Here is a 12258-nt window from a genome sequence, read left to right on the forward strand (position 1 = left end):
CTTCCAGACTGTAAGATTGGACGAGTACTTCCCCTCCAGGCCTCAGCATCCTTGTCTGTGAAACGTGGGATGATAATACTAGGACTGGCCTCAAGGGGGCGCTGCTATCAGGCGTACAGGAGACCATGCGTGTGAATCCAGCACACCGTAAATGCAGTGTTAATTACGATCGTGACCAGGCTCGATATTGTTATGACCACTTGGGTAACAGTTAAAATGGGTGAGTTACAGAGAAGAGCCTTTCCGCTTGTGTTCCCAAGAAGCACAGAGAGAGGGCCGCAGGGTGATAAGTTTCAGACGGCCCTGGCCTGTGTTGGGGCCAACTCTCTGAAGGTGGCCTGTATCTTGTCTTTCTGTGTGGATTCACATCCTAGAAAAATCTGATGTTCCATGGGCATATAGGCAGCTGCCATCAGCTCCGTATGCCTCCCCCACCCCACCCCCAGCTTGTCTATTTCTTGTAATCCAACCTCTGCCCCTTTGCACCAGCTGTCCCCTGCCTAGATGCCCACCCCCAGCTTGTCTATTTTTTGTAATCCAACCTCTGCCCCTTTGCACGAGCTGTTCCCTGCCTAGATGCCCTTCCTTCCTCCTCACTCATTGAGATCCTGTCATTCTTCAAGGCCAACCCACGAGGAGCTCATTCAGGTGGGACCCTGGTGGCTGCAGATGGGCACCATGCTGGGTCGCTTGGTGGACATTGCCCATCTATGGCTGGGGTTCACAACCTTCTGTGGGTGTGTGCTCCTTCCTAAACCACCAGCACGTTCATCCAAGGCCATGGCCCAAGCCTGACATTGTGACCACCCCGAATACTGAAGGGTAGCAGAATATGCCACCCCAAAAATATGCCTCTTCAGCATCAGGATTATTTTGAGCTGATTATTTTGGAGAAACAGCAGATGCAGAAGTTCTAGACACAGAGTAGAAGGGAAATCTACATTTCTAAAGGAAATTTCCATTAGAAAGGGCACCTGTACCAGCAAGATGGCTATTACCAGAGATCATTTTTCTGTCACCTGAGAGTCTTATCTGCAAAGCAAGGCAAACTTTGTTTCCTATATATTTCTTCCTCTCATCTTTCTGTGAATTGCTTCCGCCCCACCTAGAAGTCCCAAAGCCCGACCCCTTTCCCGAGCTCAGGATGGCACATAAGGAATCATCTGGCCCCTTTTTGAGTAATATCTTTTTGTAACTCCCATGTGTACGTTTGGAATTAAATTTGGCTTTTCCCGTTCATCTGTCTTATGTCAATTTAATTCTTGGACCAGCCACAGAACCTGGGAGAGTGGGAGGGAAAATTTTTCCTCCCCTACAGTTCATGTATCAGACTCATTCATCCTCGTAGAAGTTGGTGAAGGACTCCAGTTAGCTTTAAGCTGTTGCCTAGAAATTGCTTAGAAAACCCAGCACTGGGCTAGTTGATTTGATGCATGAGCTTGGATGACTCCGAATCTTAGAGTGGGTTGGAGATTTTCCCTGATGACGATGATGATTCTCTCCCAGTGAGAGGGAACTCCCCACCCTTCTCCAGGGCTGGCGCATTGTACCTTCTCCCCCAGGTCCTGGGCTCTGGCCTCTGACCTTGCACAAATACGCTCCTTCTCAAGGAGGAAGGCCTTTTGACATATATTAATTGGGTGGTCGGAATCCTTGAAAATTAATGCAGCCCTTCCACAATGTCCCAAAGACTTCCCCTTACCTCTGGGGCAACCAACAGACCATGACTAAAATAGAACCCGCCCTCGGCCAGATGATAATCCCCACCTGTTCCTCCTCCTCTCTGAACAATGCTGGTTTATGCTGCATCACATTTGTTAATTCTAAGATCTGCTTATGCAATGACTTTATTTCGGGTCTCTGGAGAAAAGGGCACAATTTCTGAGATGGGAATTTGAAGAGACTGTGAGGACTTCTGGTCCCCTCTTCCCCCTCCTTCCCAGCCCCCCACCCCCAACATGAGGCCAGCCTTCCCAGTGCCCTCACTGTGGTATCCCTGCAAAGACTCGCCTAGCCAAGTCTTGGAGGGTCCACCCAGGTCCCCCCAGCTTCTGCCCCCCTCATCCCTAGTCCTTCAGCAAAAGAAAGCCCTGCCCCAGGAGCTGTCCCCACTGGAACCCTCAGTCCCTGAGCCTGCAGAGGAGGGCACAATGGATAGGAAGAGGAAAGGGGAACCCGTGAGTGAGAAGAGGCAACGTGGGGAACACACTGCCCTGCGCAGTTTTTATTAAACCCCTTTGCCATAAAATGAGAGTTTAGATGCAAACTTTTACAGGTAGGGTCCGATCATTTAAGATGACCCAGGGGCGCCTGCTGGCTCAGTTGGTAGAACATGTGACTTGATCTTGGGGTTGCAAGTTGAAGCCTCACACTGGGTGTAGAGATTGCTTAAAAAAATAATAAAACAATTCAGTGGCTTACTCAGTATATTAGATAGAATATAAATTTGGCTGTTGACACAGAGACCCAACATGGCTTAATTAAGGTAGGAGTTTCTTTTCCTCCTAACAGTCCCTGTGTAAATGGCCCAGGGTTGGCGTGGCAGCTCCACCGGTTCAGGGACCCTGGTTTCAGGAAGGTTTGTTTCTGAGTCCTTGGTCCAACCAGAGGGAAAGGGCTTTGAAAGAGTTATGTGCATTGCTCTCACCCCATTGGTCAGAACTGAGTCATGTGGCCAAACTCAGTTACAAGGGAGGCTGGGAAATGTAGTCCTTTATTCCATGTAGCCCCATCTGCGGCTAAAAGGGATCAAGAGCGGCACCTGGGTGGCTCAGTGGGTTAAAGCCTCTGCCTTCGGCTCAGGTCATGATCTCAGGGTCCTGGGATGGAGCCCCGCATGGGGCTCTCTGCTCAGCGGGGAGCCTGCTTCCTCCCCTCTCTCTGCCTGCTTCTCTGCCTACTTGTGATCTCTGTCTGTCAAATAAATAAATAAAATCTTTAAAAGGGCTCAAGAGACATGAGGCCCTCCCCCATCAGAGCTGTGCCCTGGGGCAGGGCCCTGGGGTCCTGGTCCCCCCACTCCTTGCAGAGATGGGTACAGGTGTGTGGATCCTTGGTACCTGCTTGCAAGTAAATATTTGGACATTTAGCAGACTAAGACCCGCTTTTGTTATAATTCTTTCTGGTGGCAAGGTTGCTGGTGGGGGTGGGAGGTGTGGGTATGGGGGCGGTGTGTCTGTGGAGCCATCATCTAACTCTGATTGGGGGCCCACATCTTTGCCAGAAAACCCCATCAGTTAGAATGCTGGCCTAAAATCAAGTGGTGGAACATGGCTGGGTACCAGGTCTGATTCTGGAATCTGTGTCCCTAACGACCACCCCACACGGCCTTCCCACATGGCCTTTGACTTGCTGCCACGTGTCTAGAGGAGTTCTAGTCTTTATTCCAGACCGAGGCGTTCTGCGGGGTGCTAGCTAATCAGCAACTCTGGAAGCAAGTCTGGCCCTCTGAGTGGTCCTGACACAGCCAACCCTTGCCCCCCACCCCCGACCAGAACTAGTCCAGGCCCCTAGTCTTGTTTTCACACCGTGGAAAACCTTTAGAGAAACCCCTTAGAGAGCCGCAGGAGAGGACAGAGGCAGGAATGGACATGCCGGCTGGGAGCGAGACAGGGGGGTGAGGGGCTCACCCTGGTGAACTCTGGGCTTCCCACCACACGCCCTGAAATGTTCTGTTTCATCATGACGCCCAAGGCTCTCATCTTACACAGTCTCTATCTTGGGGACACTGGGCAGACAACACCCAAAGCAGGAGGAAGGGTGTCACAGGAGGAGGAGGAAGCCTAAAAATGAAACGAAAAAGAACAGAAACAGACAAAGCAACAGGTCCACACAAGGGAGGCAAGGACAAGTCAGGAAGCGTGTTTAATTGGCGTGACATGGAAGACATACATCAGGAGAGGAGGCCTGGGCGCGCTGCGGGGCCCTTCTCCACCCTGGGGCCTCACCCCGCCCCCACCCGCACCCCAGGGCGAGGGCCTGCTGCTTCCCCAGAGACACAAACCAGTGGATTCAGACAGGACAGCACCCCAAAAAGAGGCTCAGAGGGGGTTGGAAAGGCAAACAGAAAGAAAACAACCATAGCCAGGAAACATTGCACTTTTTTTTTTTTTTTTTTTTGGTTAAGAGTTGCCCAAATTCCTTTACAAAGTTGCAGGCACCAGGTCGGGGCACCAGGACGCCCCACGGCCTTCCACCTCTGCAAGGTGCTCTGAGCCCCATGCTCGTGCCCGCTCTCCACTCCTTGCTTGGCCCCCTGGGGCGAGGGGGGGGGAGCTGAGCAGACCCCTGCTCCCATCCAAGGGACAGAGGAACTGAACAAGGAGCCACTTGCCCCGAGTCTCAGAGAAAGCTGGTCTCTGAGTCAGACCGGGAGCGTATGGCCCTCCGTGGAGCCCCGGGCCCCTGCAAAGACCCCTGCAAAGACGTGGGGAAAACGGAAATGTACACGCTTCAGGACAAGGGGGAGGGGGGAGGGAGGGCTGGAGGGTATTCTGTGTTTGTCCCAGTTCCGGGCAGTAGACAGAGCCTGAGCCTAGATGCCAAGACAGAAGATGGGACCAGCTGTTTATTCAACAAAAGCCTTTTATTCATTCAAAAATCAACCATTGGGTTTATTCCGCAGATATTAAAAAAATGGGTAGAGGGCAAGGCTTCCCATCACGGTGCCCTTATGCTAATTAACTTGCTATCCCCGGGAGGGAGACTTAGAAGAGGGGGCATCTGGGAGACACGCTGCCGATAATACTCGGCTGAAGCCCAGAGCCCAGGTGAGATCGAAGCCCCCTCCTCTGCTCCCACGCAGCCGGCCCCCTCCAAGCTCCTGTTTGGCCAGTTGGGGGCGGGGAGGAGGGGGCTCACATGCCTTTGCAGCTCCCCGCCACCAGGGGGCGCGCCTGCGTCCCCTTGGATTCCCCTGACTCGGAGGCAGGGCTGCGCTGGGAACCGGGTAGCTTTGCGTAGGGCTTGCAGTGGGCTTTTCTCCAGGGAGAGGCTGCCTCTCCCGGGGGGCCAGGGCACCCCCAACCTTCTTACCCTTAGAGGAAAGACAGGTTCCCGAAAGCCCAGGCGTGCCTGTCGTCTAGGAAGTTGGCTGTCAAACAGAAAAGCATTTCAGGGGAACGAGGACACACACGTGTTCCTAGACGTTACTCAGAATGTTGCCTGGTTACATTACCAGGAACTCTGGCATTCGCCTCGGTGCCATCAACACAGAGTGGGCAGGGGACGCTGTGAGGAAGAGGCCAGGGCCGCTGCTAGGGTCAGCAGAGGGACGGAGAGCCTGGCCACCAGTGGGTCTGGAATCCCCAGAGAGCAGCATGTGACCGCCCTGGGCCTCGGGTGGAAATCGCTGCTGGGGACAGAGGCCCACAGCTGCTCAGGATTCCAGATCTAGAGGCGTGGTGAGAGAAGGGGACAGAACTGTCCCTGCCCGGCAACGTAGGGCACAAATGGCCAGTGTCCAGCACCCCACCAGGAAGAAGGCTGGCCCTTCCAGGGGCTCCGGGCTGTCCCAGGGCATGGACCCAAGGTGCGCCTGAGCCATGGGTCCACAGAACACCTGTTAAGGCCAAAAGCCACACCCATGGCTCCAAACCAGGACAGAGGGCAAGAAGGTGGGAGGAAGGCCTCATAGGCAGATGCTCTATGGATGTCTGGGGGGGTGGGGTGGGGGCTGGGGGGGCTCCACATGGGTAACCCTGGGTAATTCTGAGCTACAAGTCCCTTACCGAGATGATGCCTCTAGCACAGGCTACTCGACAGCTCCTCCCCACTGGGCCAGAGAGGCAAATCGAGGCTCAGGCAGGAGCCAGAGAAGAAATGTGACATGGGGAAGGGCCCCCCTCTCCCCAGCTCCAGCCCCAAGCCAGCAAGTCAATCTCCTGCCCTAGGTTCCTAGATCAGAGCTGGGATCAGGTGGGGAGTCCCGGGCTTCTGAGCCAGTGGCCTGAGCAGGAAGGTGACCACGGGGGCCTGGAGGGACCCCGCCTACAAAGTCGCCTGTGAAAATGAAAGCGGTCCTGGTACCCGTGGAATCTGGGAGCTTCCAGTGGAGGTGGAGGACAGCCACGGGCTCTGCTGAGCAAAAAGGGAGTCTGGGACTAGCTGAGCGGTCCGGCCCGCGGGAACGGACATGCAAGCCCCGCACTGGCAGAGCCGTGCTCTGGGTTAATTAGCAGACGCTCTGGCCTCCTGGGAAAGTGCAAAGTGAAGACCAAGGACAATTCAAAGTGAGAACCAAGGGCCAGCTTTTCCTCTCCTGGGGCTGGGGTAAGCAGGGAGAGGACAGGCTGCTGACTTTGCAAAGAAGCAGGAATTCTAGAGTCAGATCTGGACTGAGGGAGGCTGCTTCCCATCCCAGAAGCCTTCCTTCGATGAGGTTCTCGGCCAAAAAGTTCTAGACCAAGAGTCCAGGAGGGACCAGGAAGAACTGCAAAAAGAGCCAGGTAGGTCGTCTAACCCCACACACCACAACTGCCATATCCGCAGAGACTTGTGCCAAGAGACAAAAGAGTGACTCGGGCTGTTCCCGTGTCTGCTGGACTCTGGCAAACTTAGCCACGACCGCAGAATCATAAACCGTAAAAAGCGCAGGTTTACAGTTATACAGCGTCGGCATGGAGGAGGACCTTCCAGATCAAGCAGCCCAAGCCCTCCTGGCCTTGCAGCTCGGGTAGCCGGGGCCCAGAGAGGTTGGGGCTGCCCACAGTCACATAGCAGGGCCGGCCGCAGGCTTCCAGCCTCTGGCCTGAAGTCATCTGGCTTTCCTGATGGCAGCTCTCGGGCTATCCTGTCTCAGTGACTGGTGGGGTTAGAAGCTTCCTATGAGCACATGGGGGCCACCGGCCCTAGGAGCGGTCACTGCTGAAGGGGACTGCCTGCGGCCCTTCTCTCCTGCCCTCCCTCCCAGCATCTGAGCTGAGAGAGGGTAGGTTAGGAGGATGCTCTGTGGTCCCCTGGACAAGGCAGGCAGGCAGAAAAGCAAGTGGGAGAGAACTAAGTGACAGTTTTCAAAATATCCACCGCGGAGGGAAATGGAGCCCTTCCTTCTGCTCATGCGCTTGCCAAGAGCGCCCTCCTCCCCTTCCCGAAGGTACCCAGTCCTCCTCCGCCGGCTCCGAGGCCCCATGCTGCGGCAAACACCAAAGCCAGAGTTGCGAAACCAAAAGATGTCCCCTGTTCGTCCTCAGAAAAGATGCTGTGGACTCAGAGGAGGACACAGGATGGGGAGCGCGGACAGGAAGCAGAGAAAAGGGGTTCAAGAGGAAGCATTCGGGCTGGGGGTGGGGGGGAACAGTGCATCAGCCATTTAAGAGACCTACCCTTCCCCCTCTCCACACATCAAGCACAGTATCTGGAAAAAAAAAAAAGAGAGAGAGAGAGAGAAAGAGAGAGAAAGTTTTTTGGCTTCTTGGCCGCTGCCGGCCACCATCCTCCCAAGCACAGGTGGGCAGGGGGGCAAGGGCGTGCACATGTAAACGGTAGGCCCCGCATCCCTGGGAGCTTTGGACACACGAGGCAGCAGCAACAGTTAACAACCAATAAATAAAAGATATCAATTCTATATGTATAAAAAAAACTCACTTTCCCCACAAAAAGCACAATACTGTTATCACACAAAAAAACCATTCTCATCATGAATCATCCTAGCCACGCAGGGGGTTTCCACTGCTCGAGGATGGAACGACAGAGAGCGGTAATCCGGCGGGCCCCCTCCCCACCCCCCGCCACCCCGAGCGCACCGTGGCCGTGGCCCTGACTCCCCGTGGCCTCTCCGGCTGCCGAAGGATGGCCGAGGCGGGAGGCAGTGTTCTCTGAGATCAACGCAAAGGTAGCCTTCTCCCCATCTGTCAGTCTGCACCTTCTAGGACAGAAGGTAGTTTTGTTTTTTGTTTTTTGTTTCTTTTTCAAGGTCTGTTTGAAATAAAAAACAAAAGCACACGCACAGGAGAGCGGGAGGGACCCAGAGGCTGCCCGCGAAGCAGCCGAGTCCTTGGTTTTGCAGAAGGCTCGAGCCTTTTCCGTTTCGTGTTGGTTTCTGGACAAGCAGAGGTGGTCGGCGATTGGAGCCGGTGGCTTCAGGCGGCGGTGGGTGCAGGGCAGGGGGGAGGCGAGCCGGGCCTCGCGGTTCCAGGGCAGCCCGGCCGGCTGTGGATGCGGAGAAAGGCTGGGTGGACACAGGAGGGCGGTGTTGGGGCGGAGGGGGCCTCACGGCTCGGAGGAGGTGAGTGGTTCCCAGGCATCTGGAAGACACGAGAAGGTGAGACAGGCCCAGAGCTGGCTGCCAGGGACGCACCCCCACAGGGCTGGGAGCAGAGTCAGCAAGGGGGCGGGGTGGCATTCTGTCAGAAGTCCTGAAATTTAAGGGGCGCACCCTCTGATCCACCATTCGGTATTTATCCTTCAGAAATAGATCAGGTGGGGGCGCCTGGGTGGCTCTGTTGGTTAAGCATCTGCCTTTGGCTCAGGTCATGATTCTGGGGTCCTGGGATAGAGTCCCAAGTCGGGCTCCCTGCTCAGCAGGGGTCTGCTTCTTTCTCCCTCTCCCTCTGTCTGCTGCTCGCCCTACCTGTGCTTTCTCTCTCCCTCTCTCTCTGTCAATTAAATAAAATTTTTAAAAATAAAAATTAAAAAAAAATTTTTTTTTTAATTTTACCTGTAACAGGAGAATAAAAAGGAAGGGAGCAAACTCAGCGTCCACTAGGGGGAGCTGGCTGGACACCCAGGACACAGCCCGAGCATCACGTGACGGACAACTGTTGAGAACCAACGCATGGCGAGGCCTAGAAGCTCAGTGGGCTGAGTCAGCAGGGAAGGGCAAAGAACACCCTAAGACCCCACTTCACACCCACTAGGATGGCGCTCCCCGAACACGGGGAAGTAGCAAGTGTTGGAGAGCATGTGGAGAAACGGGGACCCTCACCCTTGCTGCCGAGGAGGCAAGATGGTGTGGCTGCATGGAAACCAGTCCGAGGGTTCTTCAAAAAGTTAAACACAGAGTTAGCCCAGGAGCCAACATTTCCACTCCTAGGGATCCTCTTAGTGGATATGGCATCTGATTTTGGAGGGATACAGATGTTTTGGAACTAGACAGAGGGGACGGTTGCGTGTCGTCGTGAATGTACGAAATGCCACTGAATGGTTCATTTGAAAATGGTTCATTGGAACCCACACTTCCCCTCTGAGATGGGGCGTCCTGCTGGCTCTGTCACTAGAGTATATGACTCTTGATCTCAGGGTTCTGCGTTCAAGCCTCACATTTGGTGTGGAGCCTCCTTAAAATAAATTAATATTTTAAAAAATTTAAAAAAAAAAATGGTTTGTTTTAAGTTAGGTGAATTTCGCCTTGATCTATTTTTGAAAAAAGGCACGGAGGGCCGTCCTGTCTGTCAGCGTCTCCGCCATCCACAGATCCTTTCCGTCACCTGCTCCACTTAAATCGCACATCTCTGCTCTCTTGACTGCGCGGGCGTAGGTGTCTGATCCAAAAGGGGCCACTTCCCAGATCTGTGTGACATGACCTGAAAGCATCATCTGGGTCAGTCGGAAGCTAGGGGGCGGGGCCGTGGGGGAACAGCAAGGCCCCATGGGACCAGAATCGGGGGCCACCGTGGTGGAGGAGTCACTCAGGGAAAAGCCTGTGTCCTCTCAACCTTCCCTTCCCGTGCCAACCCTGGGGCACTTGGCTGAGTGTCCAATCACAAGCTTTGCCTTCTGTGGCAATCTGCGAACCCTTGTGATCTGCAGTGTTGTGGTTAAAACTGCAAACATGGTGAGACTCATGAAATGCATTTAAATCCATGAATTCATGATTGTATGTTAAAAAAAAAAAAGTCACCTGTCACCTCAAAATGACGTTGGGAAACCGACTCCCAAACGGATACAGCCTTTCTTTTGAACACTGAAAAGGAGGAAGAACCGAGTATCTATCCTGCCTTTCCAGTTAAAAAAGTAGGCTTTGGAGTAACCAGATAGTTGACGAGGGGAAGGTTTCCTGCATAGAAGCAACTAAGCCACCGACAACGGACAGACTGCTTTAGGACGTCAGCTACAGAATGAATGAATGAAGTGGTCATCACCAGTGCCTGCTGGTGTCACCAGACCTCACGAGCTATCTGGTGGACATACACAGCCCCACTTGGGAGGTGTTCTCAACAAACAACAACCAGAGTGAGGGCCGGACAAGCCTGTAGATCCAGGAAGTACAGGGAACCGAAGAACATGTGAGAACCACCATGGGGGCACCGTCCGTAAACCCCAGACGGACGACTCTATGAACATGTTTCTCAACATATTCAGCAAGCCAAAGAGTGAAGGGGAAACACAGACTAAAATAAATTTGAGAGACCTATCGACCAATTGCTACGGATGGCATTTACTCAGATTCTGATTCCAATAAACAAAACCCGTGAGGTAACAGGAAATGGGAATGCCAGCTACAGGCCGGGGTGGGGGGGGTAGTAAGGCATTAGTATTGATTTTTCTACTATTATGGATTTTGGAAAGGATCGATATCTTTCAGGAATACATTTTGAAATATTTATGTATGAAATGACAGAAAGTCTTGAATTTGCTTCAGAGTAACTGCAAAATGCATAGGGAGGGTATAGACCGTACAAGACTGGTGGCAAATTGGTGATTCTGAAGGAGGGTGGTCAGTAATGAGATTACACCATTCGCTCCACCACTGCTTGGGAATATGAAGTTTTTTTAAAAATCCACTTCAAGATTTCAAGTGTCCCGCAGCACAGGACTCTATAAATTATGGCCCAGCTATACAACAGAATACTATGCAACTATTAAAAACAATTGTCTCAAACCACCTTTTTACTGATATAGAAAACAGGATCACCGTTTTGGGGTGTCTCCATGAATTACGTAACAGTAACTTATCTAACAATTAGGATACATTAGGAATCTGAGAAGGCAAATCCATTACCAAAATGACGGAACACATGTTGGATATAATTACGACACAGTAGGTTCTAGGACAAGCCTGAGAAAAGGAAGAAGGCTATTTTGGGGACGAGCTATAGAAAGGCTGTCTGAGGGACGCCTGGGTGGCTCAGTTGGTTGGACGACTGCCTTCGGCTCGGGTCATGATCCCGGAGTCCCGGGATCGAGTCCCGCATCGGGCTCCCAGCTCCATGGGGAGTCTGCTTCGCTCTCTGACCTTCTCCTCGCTCATGCTCTCTCTCACTGTTTCTCTCTCAAATAAATAAATAAATAAAATCTTTAAAAAAAAAAAAAAAAAAAAAAAAAGAAAGGCTGTCTGAAAAGCTTGTCATGGAAATAAAGTCACATCTCCTTGGCCACCATGTTGCGGTTGACACTCAGGTGGATGTCTCCATACATGGTGTTAAGGAAAGCCCATGCAGACACAGCGTGACATGAACTTTGTGCCAAGTTGGGTAAAAGGCACTAAAGATTTCTTTTCTTGGAGCGCCTGGGTGGCTCAGTTGGTTAAGCATCTGACTTCTGACTTTGGCTCAGGTCATGATCGCGGCAGGGTCATGAGATTGAGCCTTGCATCAGGCTCCACACTGGGCTGGAGCCTGCCTGAGATTCTCTCTCTCCCTTTCCCTCTGCTCCTTCCCCCAACTCCTGTGTGCTCTCTCTCTCTCTTAAAAAAAAAAAAAAAGAAAAGAAAAATCTTTTCTAAGTGTTGAGTCTCCAAAAGAAAACATAAATGTTTCCTATAAGTTGTTCATAAAAAAAAGAAAAAAAACAGCCAACAACATATGGTTATGAATTCATTGTGGCTGAGAAATACAAACACATATGTGTTCATAAAAAACCGTAAGGCAGAAACAATTAGGGTGATTGAAAAATAATGATGCACCATAAAGAAATTAGTGACACTGTGTGAGTTTTTCTGGGGGGTGGATATATCAAGAACCTATGTTTGTACCACTTTTTCCATGGCCTGCGGGAGACAAAGCAGCATGTCACAGGACAGCTGCCAAGGAGGCCATTGGTGGTAATACACAAAAGAAGCTTCTGGGAAATGAGACAATGGATCATACACACCGTGGGGCTCAGAGCCACATACCGAGTGCTTCTAAGATCAGAGAAACAACTAGGATGATTCCTTTAGAAATTGGTTTGATTACATATCCCCAAGTGACCCAGTTACTGAGTATTAAGTTTTTGTGAGTGTTCCATTCCTTTTGAATCACTCTAGACCCAAAATGCTCACAGTGGTTATATCTGGGTTATACATGAAGGTTTTTAAAAATAAACTTTTTGTGTTCTATT

The 12258-nt window shown here is 52.0% G+C and overlaps 1 protein-coding gene across 2 annotated transcripts in view; it reads right to left on the minus strand.

Moving 5' to 3' along the window:
- Positions 1–4099: 4099 nt before the first annotated feature.
- NCS1 (neuronal calcium sensor 1) overlaps positions 4100–12258 on the minus strand; it is a 50751-nt gene continuing 42592 nt past the window's right edge. The window contains exon 7 of one of the 2 annotated variants that reach the window (XM_032307568.1): positions 4100–8243. In XM_032307568.1, the coding sequence (XP_032163459.1) occupies positions 8079–8243 (165 nt within the window). In that variant the 3' untranslated portion in view covers positions 4100–8078. The remainder of the gene's footprint in view (positions 8244–12258) is intronic. The other variant, XM_032307569.1, reaches the window with a different exon arrangement.

The sequence above is a fragment of the Mustela erminea genome, chromosome 12 (genome assembly GCF_009829155.1).
Source record: "Mustela erminea isolate mMusErm1 chromosome 12, mMusErm1.Pri, whole genome shotgun sequence".
In the NCBI taxonomy this organism is placed as follows: domain Eukaryota; kingdom Metazoa; phylum Chordata; class Mammalia; order Carnivora; family Mustelidae; genus Mustela; species Mustela erminea.